Below are 18,178 nucleotides of genomic sequence, written 5' to 3'. Positions count from 1 at the left end.
CAGCATTAGTCTTTGAGGTAACTGAGATTACCTTGTTGAATATTTGTGGGCATCATTAGGAGTGCAAGGCTGTATAAATACGAGTCTTATTCCATTACTCACTCCAACATGTCCCGTGGAATTTATTGTTGCAATTATGATTCAAAGCAGTAGGATGTAGGAATTTGAATCACTAGACAAATCTGCAGTGCAACTTTATTCTGTGTGGTATATTTAATACAAAATTTTATTAAACTCTTTGAAAATTTTTCCCCTTAAGGGTTTAAGTTAAATAGGTTGGATTAGAAAACTGAAATTGTATAATAACAGCTGAAATTCTAGCTTTCTACTTTATTACACTAACATCTCAGAGGGGATTCCAGAACAGTAGAGGACTTTCCCGAACACGAATTCAATACTCATCCACATGCTGCAGGTGCACGCTTTCGACGGGATTCTAAGAAACTCATGTCTCAGCATTCATTTCCAAGGCTTTGGTTTGCTTTCTTTTTTTAGTTGGTTTAAATGTTAAACAAAATTTATTAAGGAAAAATTAAATGATGATCTTTATCACTTGGAATTTTGGATATCATCTTTCAGAACAGAGAAATATATATTTTTTGAATGGCTGGTTGGAGCCTCAAGCTGGGTCTGGGACAAACACGTGATACTCCTGTAGCAAAGTAGTAAATATTTATGTCAAGTGGGGTAGATGGAGACTTGAAGTCACTTTACATCAGTTCATTTCTGGTTCTTCTGTCAAGTGAACTTCAAGCCAAATATTCAGCTTTCAGTCCTTTCTGGATTTTGAACTTGTAAAGGCAAGATCTTAGGTCTGTTGTCATAAAATAGGACAAAGCAATAGTGTGTAAGCAGAAGGCGAATTTAAGAGCCATAGCTTGGTGACACCTGAGTTCAGATCCTTTGGGAATGTTTGTATTCTCTATGCCTCCTCATTTTTTTCATCTTCAAAATAAGGATAATAATAGAATCTCCCTTGTAGATTATTAGGAAGCAGAATATCTGAATATGAATATAATGATAAATTGCTTAGAACAATGCCTGAAATATAATAAATGCTATTTAAATGATGTAACATATTTAACATATTATTATTTACTTTGTTTAAATTTAGAATCAGAAAATAAAAATATAGTGAGTTAAATTTAGTCCCCTGAACACAAAAGTTGTGGCTATCCTTAACATTCCCTCACCTACATTCTGTTATTAGCTATCCGGGCAGTAGGCATTTTATACTCTCACCTCCTTTCTCTCCCATACGGCTCGGGGAGGATGGACAAATGAGAAAGGAAGGAGAAGCGTTCATAGCCATCTCACTGTCAGCAGCAGAAGTTTAGACAGAGAAGAGGCTTAAATTATGGATCAAAATATCACCCTACAAATGGGGCTGTCATTCCTGTTTAGAGAAAACTTGATTAATGATCCCTGTGGAAATGGACCTCTCTTCGGACCAAGATAATGGTACTTTAAAGAAAAGGAAATTTCATAAATTTTATGGGGTAATGTGCATGTGAGTTAGTCCACCATCCTTGCAAAGCTCCACATGACAAAAATGCCTCCAGTTGGGTATGGGGCACACACGTATATTTCCAGCTACTCAGGAAGGAAACAGGAGGAGGACTTAGCCTTAGAATTTGAGTCCAGCCTGACCAACATAGTGAGACCCTGTTTTTTTTCCTTTTTTTGGAGCCAGAGTCTCACTTTGTCACCCTTGATAAAGTGCTTTGGCATCATAGCTCACAGCAACCTCCAACTCAGGCTCAAGCAATTCTCTTGCCTCAGCCTCCCAAGTAGCTGGGACTACAGGTGCCCACCACAACACCCTGCTATTTTTCAAGACGAGGTCTCGCTCTGGCTCAGGCTATTCTTGAACTGGTGAGCTCAGGTAATCCACCAGCCTTGGCCTCCCAAGTGTGGGGATTATAGGCATGAGCCACCATGCCAGGCCCAAGACCCTGTTTTTTAGGAAAACTTTTTAAATGTCTACAGATGCAGCTTACATTTTTCTGTGTGCTAGCTTAGGTGTGTGAGATGTAGGTAGGGATGTGCTCCTTGCTCTCTTAAACCACCTTCTGTTCTTCTGGGGAAAATAAATTAGGGATTATCTTGGAGGACAAAGACAAGGAATTATGGGTTTCACCACCATGAGCTTCAGACATGGCCTCCATCTGTCTCCACAGCATGATGGGCCAGCAGCCCTCCTCCCCAGTATCACTGCGGGATGGTCTTATCCTCTTAATCCTTCTCTTCTTTCCATAATCATCTCAACTCTTCCCCTCTTTTAGGATCCTGGGTTTTATATGTCTATAGTAGAGTTGATGACATAATTTCTATCTTCTAGAGATATTTATTTATTGTCTCTTAATCCAACTTTGAACCTTGTGAATCCATTTCTATCACTGGTACAAGTTTTATCTTCTTGTAACAAAATTCTAGCAATAAAATATATGATGGAAAGAATTTTTTTTTAAAGCGTTATCTCAGGGTTTAATTGTGTAATCCCTTCTACACAGTGCCTTGAAATGGCTTTTTCTGTAACAGTGTTCTTTAGTATCTGGATAACTGAGATATTGAAAAATCTACCAATGCTGAGAAACTTAACTCCATTAAGTGATAGTGTATTTCTATGTGTGGGCCCTTTGTAGAAGGTAAGGCCATTAAGAGAGTTGTCAGGGGGCAGCACCTGTAGCTCAAAAGAGTAGGGCACTGGCCCATATGCTGGAGGTGGTGGGTTCAAACCCAGCCATGGCCAAAAACTGCAAAAAAAAAAAAAAAAAAAAAAAAAAGAGAGAGAGAGTTGTCGGTATCCCCTAGGTCAGTGGGAAGTAGCAACGAAAATAATTTTATGGTTGGGGATCACCACAACATGAGGAACTGTATTAAAGGGTCACGGCATTAGGAACGTTGAGAACCACTGCCCTAGATGGAGACCAGATAATAGAGTATAATATAAAACCAAGTCACGGGACAATAGAAATGACATATTTGACCCTCAATTCTTCAGCGTTTCTTAATGTATTCCCAAGATGAACACTTTTTTTACTTCATGTGGTTGGAGGGTCGCTATCGGGGAAAAATATATCCCCCAATTTGAAGCAGGACAGAGGTCTTTGGGAGACCTTATGCTGCACCAAGGGTAAAAAGAATGATGAAAGTGAAAAACGATTAAAAAAGGAGAGAAATATTTTATTTACCGAAAGAAGAACTTTTCTGGGGAGGACATTTTAGAAATAATATGTTTACTTGACATCTGAAATGCCAAACACACAGTCTTCAGGTGCCTCTGATTCCACTGACTTTCCCCGGGAACAGTAGAGGTTTTTGTAACACGTTCCTAATTCCCGGATGAATTTTTCTGTGCTCTGATCCTTGATGCATGCTAGCAACCACTTTACAATCTTCACTTTTTAAAACACTTTTGGATAACCTTTCCATTTAGGATCCAGGAATTTGTATAAAACCGCAGAGGTTATATTGCTTTTGAACTGAAGGCTGTTGGTCTGTGGAATTTCCTTTAACTGGAAACATGCGTGAGTTTGTGGTTTTAGTGTTTTTCTGGTTTTATACGATCCTGCCTGTTTGTTTTCATTTTCAAAGCTGAAGAATTTACCATTAATTTCCATATTTTATAAAGGGCTAACGTTTTTCCTTCCTTTCCTTTTTTTTTTCCCCCAGTGGAAAGAGACAAGGATTTTTCTCACCAGCGAAGGCATTACAAGGAATTCCGGTTTGATCTGACTCAAATTCCTCATGGAGAGGCAGTGACAGCCGCTGAATTCCGGATATACAAGGACCGGAGCAACGGCCGATTTGAAAATGAAACAATTAAGATTAGCATATATCAGATCATCAAGGAATACACGAATAGGTATCAGCTTTATATCTCACTTCTAATCTTGGCAAAAAAAAAAGTGAAATTTTAGTAACAGCCATTAACCATGTTTTCTTTGCTGTAATGATGTCCAGAGCCAGGTAGGGACATGCTGAAAAGTGTAATGGATGTGAAAAAAATCCCTTCTCCATCCCAGAGCCATTCCCTACTCCTGACACCGGGATGTGTTCTAAATGATCCTAGGCATCCCTATATGTGGCTTACAGGGCTATTGTCTCATTCTGTAAATATATCCTCCACCCCGAAATCTCCTGTGTTGTTCTGCTGACATGGAATTTATAATTGGGATAATTTAAATTACTTGGTGTTCTGTAGGTTAAAGAGCGGCTTTACTTTTCACTGGTGTAAGTGTAAGTCATATGCACTTGGAGTGTTTTGATGTCTTCTGTCTGTAAGATGTAATTCAGAATGATGCCAAGATGGACACTCTGAAATGCTAAATGTGCAAACTTTAGCTGATAACTGCAGTAAATGAACCACTGGATATGAGAGTAAGAAAGAAACCTTTGTGGTTTTCTCTGTCCCTTAAGCAGGAGCAGAAATCCCTTGAGTAGCACTTTTACAGGTGGTTAGTCACCTCTGTGGGATGCTGTATGAGGTGACAGCTCTCCTCCAGTAGTGAGCATTCGTCGGATGCAGAACTTCCTTTGGTGAAATGCTCTTCCCTTCTTTGATGAGACAAAGATTTAAGGATAGCTATCCTGTCTTCTCTTAAGCCCTCTTTCTCTCCTTCTTGACTATTTCTAGCTCCTGTTGTTTGTATATTTCCTTGGTCTTCTGAGTGTGCCAAAGAGACTAGCTCCTGGCAATCTTCAATGAAGAAAAAAAAGGGTTTGAGATCAAGTATGACTGAAAAGTCTGCCTGTTAGACTGTCCTCAAGGACAGCAGCCCCCAACATTTTTGCCACCAGGGACTGGTTTCATGGAAGACCCTTTTTCCACGGCCAGGGGTGGGGTATGGTTTGGGGATGATTCAAGCACATTCCATCTCCACTTCATGTCATCAGGCCCTATACTGTCACAAAGAACATGCCACCTGGATCCCTTACATGCACAGTTTGCCACAGGGCCGGTGCTCCCATGAGGATCCAGTGCTGTTGCTGACCCGACAGGAGGCGGAGCTCAGTGATGACCTCAGTGATGACACTGTTCTGTAAAGACAGAAGCTTCCCTCGCTTACCTGTCCATTGCTCCCTCCCCGCTGTGCCGCCTGGGTCCTGTCACAACAGGCCATGCACCAGTACCCGTCCACAGCCTGGGTGCTGAGCACTGCTGCTGTGAGATTCACATTGTGCAGAAGAACATGAAAGTCTTAGAGAGGCTTTCAGGTTAAAAGCCACCTGCCTGTTTTTATTTTAGCTAGTCTTCCTCAACATTATTTGACTATCAATGTTTTGGGTGTGTTGTTGTTGTTAATAGCCTATGGGATGCTTGTTCAGCTGAACACACTTTAACATATTCTGGTCTGTGTGCTCTATTATTTTTAAGGGCCATAATTCAAGGCACAAAGACCTATGTTTATTTCTCAGCTATAACACTAGCTACTTGTCTGTGAGTGTGTTTTATATTTAAGAACTCTCAAGCCAGTGGTCCCATATAATGAGAATACTATTACTGTATTAATTCTCTTATAGACAGGGCCAGGCATATTTAATGAATAGTATAATACATTATTTTTTATAGTAAACAATGATGGTATCCTTTAAAATGAAGTGACAAGAACTGAAAATAATACTCTTAACATTAATAATATTGTCATAACTTATAAATTGTTTTATTTATCGTCCTTTTTTCCATGTCTGTTTCACATTTAGACTGTGAAATCCTTGTTGCAAAGATAGTATCTTCAGCAATTTCTTTTTATCCTCAGATTTACTAATTTCTTGGTATGAATTAATGTTTTGAAATCATCATGACTCATGACTGACATACTTCTACTACTATAAACGAATCCTAATATTTATTTTTGGCCAATCACATATATTTTTATGTATACTGCATTTGTAGTTGGTTTTATTTTATATTTCAAGCATCATTTTTTTTACAGAAATCATTGGTATATCAGGCCTGTGGAATCATTTATTGATTTAATATTAATACAGAATTTTAGATGGATCAGAATTCAATTGTTATCTTTTATTTTTGTCCATCATTCTGTTTGTTCAGGATATTTTTGAATGTTCCCTAGTTAAGCGTAACTCGAGCTTACTTTCATTTTTCTGTTTTCTAAGAATGGGAACGATATCATTTAAGACATGAAGAAAATGATGTAAATAAAGACCTAATGGAAGACTCTATTGATAATAATTTGGAGATTTATTTCTGAAGGAACCCATGCTGATTTCTCTTTAACCATCCGTTTTGGAATATTTATGGTTCTTGTTGCTTAGCTCATCAGACTTTGCAGTTTGGGGAAAATTCAATTCTCTTAAAAACGGATATTTTTCTGTCTTGAACTTCTGGTATTTGGTATTTTTCTAATTATGCCTGATTTTAAAAATCTTACTCTCAATGTTTCTAAAGCAATAACTACAGGTATAATTTGGCTAAGTTTTTATTTATTTTAACATGTGCCTACATTTTCTCTCAGATTCAGAATTGCACTGGATTTTTTCTAAATTATTTAAATGGATTGACAAAATCTAAAGGACATACAGACTTTTGCTTGTCATTGTCTAGCATCTTACTCTAAACTCTGGGATGATGTAGATTGCACAGGCTTTGATTAATTTACCAAATAACATTTTAAAAAATTCCTTCAGCAAATTCAGTTCCTTATTAACTCAATTTTCCCAAGTTCACGTTTTTCAACATGTACTATTAAGACTGGTTGCAGAATTCTGATCTTTGTCTCTGGGCTTATGAGATTGTCCTCCACACTATTTGTTTTTGCTGATGCAGTTGGGATTTTTCACAGATTATTTTTTTCAATTCCTGAAATATTCCCACTCACAACTTTGTACTACACGTATCTTTACAAAATACTATTCTGAACTTCTCCCCGGTAGAGAGAGGATAAGGGCGAAATAAATAAAAATTACTAGCATCTTATTTTTTCTTTTGTAGGCTGTGAAAGGCATTGTTTTCTCACAGAAAAGAAGGATAAATTTTGTTCTTTTCTTTATTCTTTGGAAAAATATATTGATAGTTTGAAACTTTGACTTTAATTCTCTGAAAGAGAGGAGGACTAGATTAGAAATACTTCATTTGCACATCATGTGATCACTGTTGAAATGGAAAGAATTTCAAATTGAAAAAGCAATTTTAATATCCAATTAATTTTTCTCATGTATTTGTTGGTGGTTCCGTGTATTTTTTAAAGAACTGAAACAGATATAGGAAAAGGAACTATTGCCTCCATTTTTAAAGCAAGGAGATGTTTTAAAACTTCTCTCATCAAAGGTGTAGATTTTATCTACTCAGTATGCTGAATTAAGCTCAGAAACAACTGAGTCAGTATGGATTGGACTCTTTAATGTAGTGCGTTTGACAATGTATATATATTTTGACTTATATAAAGTTTGCTTTCCCCAGGGGATTGCCTAAGATTGTCTAGGCAGGGATCCTTGCAGTCATTTAGATTGATGATTGATGGACAGGTTTTATATTCAAGACATGGTCTGATCTATTAACCAGCTAGTCTGTGAATTCTTGGACGGTGTTATATAATCAAATTAAGAAAATGGCAGATCCATTATGTCACCTCTTTTCTTATTTATTTACCTTTGTGAGACTTACAGCTCTTAAAATTCTATATTTTATTCCTACCATCTCTCCCACCTCCCTCGCTTATCCCTACGCACATTTATGTGTGCAGTTTAGAGGAGCGTTCTGATGTTTATCCAAATCTTTATTTTTCTTGGTAAAAAGTTAACACACTTTGCATCATTTCATTTATTTAATCTTTTCATATGAGGCTGACAGCTGAAAGTCTATATAGAAGGCATCGCTCTTCAGTCACACCTCATATATCTGGCATTATTGGGAAATGAGGTTTCCACATGATTGAATTTTCCAGATAATTCAGCGGAGTTTGGCATGCTTTTGTTGAGCTCCTACCATGTGGCAAGCACAGAGGACATAAGGCCTAGTAAATAAGACCTCAAGAGCGCATAGCCTGAGGGCCAGGGGCTGCGGTGGGGCCTGCCACACACAGACTTTAATAACCATCATACAATGTGCTAAGAACTATGATGTAAATATGCACTAAGCGTTGTGGAAATACAAATGAAGAGAAAATGAATTCTTTACTTGGAAGGGTAAGAGACCGTAGGGAAACCTCTCAGAGGAATTCACCCAGTTGAGCTTTTCAAGATGAGTCAGAACTTTCTATAGGCAAAAAGGCAGACCAGGAGAGAGAGAAAGAGGTTAGTTCCTAAGTACTAAAAATGTTTAAAGGTATAGTCAATTAAATAATGCAAATAAAGTGATCAATGCCAGCCTTCCTATTAATAATAGCGGGCAGCACTTACGCATTTAACGGACACTCACCATGTGTCTGGCACTGTGCTAAGTGCTTTACTCGAGTTAAATTTTTCACAAATATATATAGTTATGTATCCCCCAATGAAAATGTGCTATGTATAAGTCAACCTTGTCGTAATGCTCTGCTATGAATATAAATTTCTGTACTCCATTGTGAAAACATTTTAAGCTAGCCTGCTCGATGTCATTAGCCACCTTCACTACTTGGATATATTTAGCGAAGCTGTCATCATTCCAGTTCACAGTTAGCTTCAGATTTACATCATCTACTCCCTCCTCCTTCTCTGCGATTTGGGATTCTTCGGAGGACAGACTTCAGGATGTACACTTGACAATCTCCACTCAGGAATATTTCCCTGACTCTTGAGAGCAGTGAACCAGAACAGGGCACTCAAATGGTAGATGATGTTGTCTCTGATGTCTCTAGAACAGTATACAAGCGGCTCGTATTTCTCCAGTGGGCAAGGATGATGGTCTATCTCAGTATTTCTCAACTCAGGCAACTCAGAGTCCCAGGAGACATGAGCAATACAGGGAGGCCTTTTTGTTTGTTACAGTTGGTGAGGGAAGCAGGTGTGTGTGTATGCTCTTGGCATTTCGTGGGTAGACAGACTGAGGTAGTGATGTGTTTAGGGATGCTGGTTTGCCCTCTAAAATAGACTGGAGTCCACTCAACAAAGAGTGATCTGATCCAAAATTTCCATGCCAACAACTTGAAAAATCTTCCTCTGTTTGAAATTTTGAGTTAAGGTAGACATGAGGAAGTTTTTTGCTATGAAATAGGATGTCAGCTAATTTTTCTCTGACTGTTCCATATTTGGGATCATAAGATTCCCAGTATGAAAGTGCTCTTAGGGATTAGTACTGGATCCACTGCTTATTCACTAGGGTAAAGAAAAGTAGTTGATCTATCTATGTAAAAGTCTTATGTCTTTTTCTTGCTCAGTGAGAGGGCCTCCTGTGTATATACCTGGTAGCACATGTTTAAATTTCTTTGCTGGAGAAAAACATGCAATGATGTAATGCCAGGAAACCTGCTAAATATTAAAAATGCCTTGGCAATTAAAAAAAATTCTTTAGAGTGAAAAGTGTGAATTTTCTTAGCGGGGATTCAAATTGTTTTCCCACGTATGCCATTCTTTTCAGGATCTAATATTACTACTTTATCAATTTCCATTTGTGTCTTTTAAATACAGTATGGGATCAGATATTCTAAAAATTGATTCTCAGTGAGATTTACAGAATTATATAATTTCTCTTTTTTGCTTTTCTTTTTTTTTTTTTTCTGAAATAGAGTCTTACTATGTTGCCCTCAGTAGTGTGGCAGCCCAGCTCACAGCAACCTCCGACTCTTGGGCTTAAGTGATTCTCTTGCCTCAGCCTCCCAAGTAGCTGGGACTACAGGTGCCCCCTACAACTCCTGGCTATTATTTTGGTTATTTGTCATTATCCAGCAGCTCCAGGCCAGGCTCCAACCCACCAGCCTCAGTGTATGTGGCTGGCACCCTACTCACTGAGCTATGGGCACCGAGCCCAGAATTATATAATTTCAATTTTTTTGCGGGAGTAAAAGTTATCATTTGAAAACATCAACTGGTGAACAAATTAAAATTCCAATGCTAACAAGCTAGAGCTTTTGACGTTATAAATCCCAGAGAGTATCATTTATTAACGTGTAGTCTCTTGTTAATGTGCTCAACACTAGAGCTGTAGACTCAGTTCCGTAAATGGTCTGATGGTGTTTATGACAAATAGCCAGAGGGAGATGAGTGCTTTCTCCCTGGGTGGCCATTAGTGTATTTTTACTGGACTTGATAAGCTGTTCATAGAGACAGAAGAAAGTGAAATAGTTCTGATAGAAACTTTGGGGAAAGAGGAGATATCATTGTGGACTTTAAGATTCATGCATCATGAAAGTGGAGTATTATGGCAACTTTTCCTCTAAAACCTATCAGCATAGCTTATAGATAATTTTCTAAAGCTCTCCTTGGCCAGGTCTAGTGTGTCATTGTTCGATAGTAGTAGAGTGACTATACTCTTGGTCAGCTGTCCTTTTTGCTTCTCTCTCCTTCCGTCTCTCTTGCTTCCCTGTATATATTTTTCTTTTTCTACATATAAAAAACATATGTACAGACACATCCATATATACATATGCACATATATTGAAACAATAACAACCAGGGGTCTAGGTCTCTTTTACTATCTCTTATTGTTGATTACCTAAATAATTGTACTTCTTTTTTTTATAAATTTTCAATTTAATTTTTTCTCTAAATGAATTTTAGGGATCAATGTTCATTATGGGTTATACTAGAGGAAAAAAATTCCTAAAGTTAGAGAAAAAGAATGAATCTTCATATCCAAAATGTGTAAATATAGGTTATTGAAGAACTTTTACAGTGGTAATTTCATAAGTCAACTTCTGAGCATAATTACGCCAGGGATAATGCAGACCACTTGTTCTGCATGCACGTGAACTTACGGGCCATACAGGACTTTGGGTAAGAAAATAGCCATTATAGTAATTTGCATAGCACTCTTATTGTATATCCTTTTATATTTGGAATATATGTATGAGGTAGAAGTCATATTAGCCTTCATTTAAAGAAGAAGAAATCACAGTCAGAAAGGTGACTTCAAAGGACATACCGGTAATTATTTTGTTTTTAATGAGAAGCAAAGTCTAAGTACAGTAAGTTATTGCTGAAATTAAACAGACTCCCTTCCATCTATAATAGTTGTTCCTACACTCAGGAAAGTGGACTTACAGTATGGCTCTTTAGAGGATCCATGAATCCTGTAGCTTAGGTAATCAGAAGATACCAATGAGGAGTATTTGTTAATGATATTTTACAAATGAATAAGAATTTTGTTGGTCATAGCCTCTAATATAGTGGCCTTGATAAAATAGATTGCAGCCAAAGATGAATGGTGGTCTTATGGTGACTGCATATTAGTTTATGCAATGCCTCCTGCTAAGAAGTGATTTCATGTATAAATACATTTTATATTTGAACTCTAAGGATAAGAATATAAAGAGAAAACTAAGCATTTGCTTATTTTAGAAAATTTTCAGTATCATTCTTGCACATTTCTTCTTATGTTGAAAGAGTGTGAGATATTCTATCTTGTAAATATTAATTTAAATGTAATCTATAATCAGCCTCATTTTTTGTTAATGTGAAATCCTTCTACTTGATTCTGTTTACACTCGTTCCCCCAAATTCTACATTATGTATCTTCTCTGTATCTTGACAATGTTCATTGGTATAACCCTTTCCTTTTAATCTCTTCACTTTCTCATATTTGCTTCACCCCTTAACTCACTGCAATTTGATTTCCAAATCTAAATTTATCATCCTCAGACGTCTTTGCTACCTGATCTTACAGACATTTTTCTTTCTTCTTATTTTTCTGAGAACTTAATATGATCATTCTTGGTTCAATGTTAGGGAAGGATACATGCATGCTAGCTTTTCAGGGCTGTCATAACAAATTACTAAAAACTTGAATAGCTTAATACAACAGAAAGCTATGTTCATATAGGTTGGAGGCTAGAAGTTCCAAATCAGGGTGGGGTGGCAGGGCCATGAATCCTTGAAAACCTCTAGGGAAAGATCCTCTCTGCCTCTTCTGGCTTCTGGCAGCCCCAGCTGCACCTTGGCTTACAACAAGAGCATGTTGTTAATTCCAATCTCTTCCTCTGTCTCCATGTGGCTTCCCTCTGTGTGTCTCTATTTCTGTGTCTCTATTAATCTTATAAGGATATTAGTTGTACTGGGATAAGACCTAACTTATCTCAATTACATTTCCAAAGACTTTAATTCCAAATAAAATCACATTCATAGGTACCAGGGATTAGGACCTTAAATTGTTTTGAAAGATGCAATTCAACCCATAATAGGGAGTAAGTCATTGAATATTTGACAAGAGGAATAAACCCATTTTGAGTGGTAAGGAATATGAGATTTATTATAGGAATTTGACTTTCTGCATTCATTAGACCTGCTTAAACAGTCTGTGTAAGATTGTTTCTTCTACATCTGATCATGGGTCTGAAGTTGATAGCACAGACAGCTGGGAAGAATGGTATAGAGTTGCAGAGAACAAGATCTTTCAGGATAAGCTGGAACCCCAGGGACAAATTAGGACCCATGTCTTTTCTCATGTCTTGGAACCTCTAATTTTGATGGGGTGGATGGCCAGCAGGGAAAATTTGTATGCTTCACCATAAGTCCCCCAAACATTTAGCTCAGGATATAGAGAAAGTGAAGGAGGTGATCTTGCAGGAGGAATTGTAGGCCAGGATTTCAAGAAGCTCATGGAGTAAATAATCTAGCGGGAGCTGGAAGAGCAGTAGGTGCAGCTGTTCCCAGCAACAAGGTGAGCTAGCAGATGGTGACAATGTGTGTGAGCGGCGGGAGAGCCTGGCACGTTACCAAACTTCCAGTCATAAACTTGGCTGCTGCTTCCCTTCTGCTCTCCAGCAGCTGTGCAAATTTCTCTGCTAGTTAACCTTGAGACAGAAACAAACAACAGGAAAGGGAATTCTGGGATTTGTAGTTCTTGTTTGCTTGAGATGACAAAGTACGAAACCACATCAGTCCATTCTTGTCAACCTGGCAACAAGACATTTCTTTTATAATGATTCATAACCTCTAAAAATATATTTTTTGTTCCTTATAATCTGTCTTTGGAGATTATAGCTGAGCCATACTTCCCCTTTGATGTGCTGTGACTTCCATATTGAAATGTGAGATTAGCTACTATCCAAACTACTTATTCCAAATAAGAGGTGGATCAAGAGGGGGCTGGAGAAGAGGAGAATTGGCTAATATGGACACAGATACGTTAACATCAAAATAAAGAATAATATGAATATCTTTATTTCTGCAACTGGTTACAGGGTCATAGCTGGTATTTATAATTTCCTTCTTCCTCTGTCCAATCCATATTCTCTTAGTTTTAGCAAGAAGGGTTCATCATTTCTCCTTACCTGGTGAGGTAAACCAAACATTCATTCTTGAAATATCTGGGCTATTAGCTGTAATGCCTACATTGAATGTGGTTTTCCATTGACTTTGGCCACACATACATTATGTCAAGAGAGTACTGAGAGGTGTTCCTGGAAATATTTTGTATTCCCAGAAAGCAACCTATTATTCAGATGGTGGTAGTTGCAAGTCTAGTTTCCCTGGATGTCTAAAATCATTGATCCACATAATGTAATGCTCTTGATTGAAACTTCCAAATTAAATTCAGTAGAGCCAATGCTATGGCGCCTTGTACTGCCAATGCACATTGCAAACTAAGAACTCTGAAGCAACAAAGCCTGATGTCTTGGAGCTGAGAAGCAAAAATGTTTCTAGCTGGATCATGTAGAGTGAGTGAGGAGAGCCTGTCTATCTCTGCCCTTTGATATTCAGATTATGTGACATATGGCCATGAGAGAAACAGCCATCCTGGCTATATTGGTTACTGATTCAGATCATACAAAGCTTTCTGAAGGATATTGGGAAGATATTAGTATATGACTGATGCAACAACTGAGTTTTCAAAAAGTCATTCCACTGTTTCTTCTGCTTAAATTAGGGAAGTATTTATCTTCTGGTATTTTTTTTTCCATTGTTAGGAATTCAATGAGGGTACAAAGAACGAGGTTACATTGATTGCATTTGTTAGGTAAAGTCCCTCTTATAATTGTGTCTTGCCCACAAAAGGTGTGTCACACACTGTGACCCCCACACCCCCTTCCCTTCCTTTTCTCTCCCCTTCCCCCACCACCCACCATGTACTAGGTCATCAATTGCCCTCATATAAGAATTGAGTACATGGGATTCTGGCTTCAACATTCTTGTGATGCCTTACTAAGAATAATATTTTCCACTTCCATCCAGGTTAATACAAAGGATGTAAAGTCTCCATCTTTTTTAATGGCTGAATAGTATTTCATGATATATGTATGCCACAACTTGTTAATCCATTCCTGGGTTGGAGGGCATTGTTTCCACATTTTGGCAATTGTAAATTGAGCTGTGATAAACAGTCTAATGCAAATGTCCTTATGTTAAAAAGAATTTTTCCTTCTGGGTAAATGCCCAGTAATGGGATTGTAGGATCAAATGAGAGGTCTAGCTTAAGTTCTTTGAGGGTTCTCCATACTTTCTTCCAAAAAGGTTGTATTAGTTTGCAGTCCCACTAGCGGCATAAAAATGTTGCCTTCTCTCCACATCCATGCCAGCAATTGCAGTTTTGAGATTTTGTGATGTGGGCCATTCTTACTGGGGTTAGATGATATCTCAGTGTGGTTTTGATTTGTATTTCTCTAATAATTAGGGATGATGAGCATTATTTCATATGTTTCTTAGCCGTTCATCTGTCTTCTTTAGAAAAGGTTCTATTCATGTCTCTTGCCCATTGATATGTGTGATTGTTGGCTTTTTTCATGTGGATTAATTTCAGTTCTGTATAGATATTAGTTATCAAGCTTTTGTCTGATTCAAAATATGCAAATATCCTTTCCCATTGTGTAGGTTGTCTATTTGCTTTAGTTGTTGTCTCCTTAGCTATACAGAAGCTTTACAGCTGAAGTCCCATTTGTTTATTTTTGTTGTTGTTGCAATTGCCATGGAAGTCTTCTTCATAAAGTCTTGTCTCAGGCCAGTATCTTACAGTGCTTTTCCTATACTGTCTTTGAGGATTTTTATCATTTTGTGCCTTACATTTAGGTCTTTTATCCATCTTGAATCAATTTTTGTGAGTGGAGAGATGTACAGTTACAATTTCAGTCTTTTACATGTGGATAACCAGTTCTCATAGCACCATTTATTGAAAAAGGATTCTTTTCCCCAGTGTATGTTCTTGTTTGGTTTATCGAAGATTAAGTGGTTGTAAGATGTTAGTTTCATTTTCTGGTTTTCTATTCAATTCCAAATGTCTATGTCTATTTTTGTGCCAGTATCATGCTGTTTTGACCACCATGGCCTTGTAGTACAGCCTAAAGTCTTGTAGGCTGGTGCCCCCAGCTTTGTTTTTATTACTAAGAAGTGCCATAGCTATACAGATTTTTTGGTTCTATGCAAACCAAAGAATTATTTTTTTCCAAGTCTTGGAAGTACGATATTGGTATTTTAGTAGGGATGGCATTGAATCAATAGATTGCTTTGGGCAGTATAGACAATTTAATAATATTGATTCTTCCTAGCCATGAGCATGGTATGTTCTTCCATTTGTCAATATCTTTTGCTATTTCTTTTCTTAGGGTTTCATAATTTTTGTTATAGTGGTACTTCACCTCTTTTGTTAGGTACATTCATTTTCTTTGAGGCTATGGTGAAGGGAATTGTGTCCTTAATTAGCTTCTTATCTTGGCTATTATTGGCATATACAAAGGCTTGTGGATGTTGGTTTTGTATCCTGAGACATTACTGTATTTTTTGATGACTTCCAGAAGTCTTGTGGTTGAGACTTTGGGGTTTTCTAAGTATAAGATCATATTGTCAGCAAAAGGGGAGAGTTTGACCTCCTCTGCCCCCATTTGGATGCCCTTTATTTCCTTCTGTTGCCTGATTGTTTTGGAACTTCCAGGACTTTGTCAAATAGTAGTGGCAATATAGGACCATCTTGTCTGGTTCCAGTTCTAAGTGAAAAAGCTTTCAGTTTACTCCATTCAGTAAAATATTAGCTGTGGTTTTGTCATAGATGGCTTTGATCAGTTTAATGTGCCACTATACCTATACTCTTCAGTGTTCTAATTAGAAAAGGATACTGGATTTTATCAAATTTTTTTCTGCATCTATTGAGAGGATCATATGGTCTTTTTGCTTCTGTTGATATGGTGAATAGTGTTTATGGAGTTGTGTATGTTAAACCAGTCTTGCATTCCTGGGATAAAACCTACTTGATCATGATGTATGGCTTTATTGCTGATAAAGTCTAATCTATTGGTTAAGATTTTACTGAGAATTTTTGCATCTCTATTATTAGTGAAATTGGTCTGAAGTTCTCCTTCTCAGTTGGGTCTATTCCTGGTTTTGGTATCAGGATGATGTTTGCTTCATAGAACATGTTGGGGAAGATTCCTTCCTTCTAAATTTTTTGGAATAAGTTCTGCAGTATGGGAATAAGCTCTTCTTTGAAGGTTTGATAGAATTCTAGTGTGAAGCCATCAGGACCAGGGCATTTGGATGGGGGGAATTTTTACTGTTTCTTTATCTCAGTGTTTGAAATTGGTCTGTTCAGGGGATCTATTTCTTCCAAGCTAAGTCTAGGGAGAGGGTGTGATTACAAATGTTGATCCATTTCCTTCACATTGTCAAATTTCTGGGCATAGAGTTTCTGGTAGTATTCAGAGATAATCTCTTGTATCTCTGTGGCATCAGTTTGTATTTCCCCTTTATCATTTCTGATTGAGGTAATTGGAGACTTTTCTATTTCTAATTAGTCTGGCCAAAGGTTTATCTATTTTATTTATTTTTTCAAAGAACCAATTCCTTGTTTCATTAATTTTCTGAATGATTCTTTTGTTTTCAATTTCATGAATCTCTGATTTAATTTTGAATATTTCTTTACTTCTGCTGGGTTTAGACTTAGATTGTTCTTCTTTTTCCAATGCAGTAAGATAGCTTGTGAGTTTCTTGATGCACTCTTTTTCTGTTTTTTGATGTAGACATCTAGCTTGTGAGTTTCTTGATGCCCTCTCTTTCTGTTTTTTGATGTAGACATCTAAAGCGATAAATTTTTCTTTCAAAATTGCTTTTGCTGTATCCTACAGATTTTGGTAGCTTGTGTTTTCATTGTTGTTATGCTCAAGGAAGTTAATGATTTTCTCTTTCATTTCTTTCTGCATCCAACTGTCATTCAGCATAAGGTTGTTTAATGTCCATGCCTTTGTGTGGGGTTGAATGTTTTTGGTGGAGTTGAGTTCCAACTAACTTTAATACCTTGTGGTCTGAGAAGATACAGGATAAAATTTCAATTCTTTTGATTCTGTTGAGGTTTGTTTTGTGTGATAGAATATGATCAATTTTGGAGAATGTTCCATGGGCCAATGAGATGAATATATGGAGTGTTCTTTATATGTCTATCAAGCACAGTTGTCTTAGGGTCTCATTTAAGTCCTTTATATCTTTGTTTAATTTCTGTTAGAGATCTGTCCAGCTCTGTAAGAGGAGTGTTAAAGTTCCCTGTCATTATGGTGTTATAGGATATTATATTGCTCAGACTAATTAAGGTCTATTTTAAGAATCTGGGAGGATTTAAGTTGGGTGCACAAATATTTAGAATTGAAATGTCTTCTTGTTGTATTTTTCCCTTGACTGATATGAAGTGACCATCTTTGTCTTTTTTTATTGTGGTTGCTTTAAATTCACTTGTATCTGAAAGTAAGATCACAACTTCTCCTTTCTTCTGAATTCTGTTTGCATGAAAAATTGTCTTCCAACCCTCAACTCTGAGTTTTAATTTGTCTTTTAAGGCTAGGTGTGTTTCCTGAAGACAGCAGATGGATAGCTTGTGTTTTTTAATCCAATCAGCCAATCTATTCCTTTTCAGTGGGGAATTCAAGCCATTATCATTTATTGAGAGAATTGATAAGTGTGATAGCATTCTTTTTATCTTATGTTGGGAAAGTCCAATGTTTAATCTTATCTTTTGCATCAGTGTGGAAGTTAGGTTCTGTCCTTTAATTTCTGAGTTCTTTGCTGTTGATCCATTGTGGTGGTCAGTGTACAGGTTCAAGTATTTCCTGTAGAGCTGGTTATGTTGTGGCAAATTTCCTCAATGTCTGTATGTCAGTAAAAT

At 37.2% G+C, this 18,178-nt stretch overlaps 1 protein-coding gene across 2 annotated transcripts in view; it reads left to right on the top strand.

The window, feature by feature from the left end:
- The window catches only part of BMP5 (bone morphogenetic protein 5), a 129,503-nt gene that overhangs the window by 54,405 nt on the left and 56,920 nt on the right, over positions 1–18,178 (top strand). For both annotated transcript variants that reach the window (XM_003789659.3, XM_003789658.3), the window contains exon 2: positions 3,676–3,868. In XM_003789659.3, coding sequence (XP_003789707.1) covers positions 3,676–3,868 — 193 coding nt within the window. The remainder of the gene's footprint in view (positions 1–3,675; positions 3,869–18,178) is intronic.

This window comes from Otolemur garnettii, unplaced genomic scaffold (genome assembly GCF_000181295.1).
Source record: "Otolemur garnettii isolate 467f Iridium unplaced genomic scaffold, OtoGar3 scaffold00035, whole genome shotgun sequence".
Classification (NCBI taxonomy): Eukaryota; Metazoa; Chordata; class Mammalia; order Primates; family Galagidae; genus Otolemur; species Otolemur garnettii.
The sequence above is the reverse complement of the archived record's forward strand: the minus strand, read 5'-3'. Positions and strand labels throughout refer to the sequence as shown.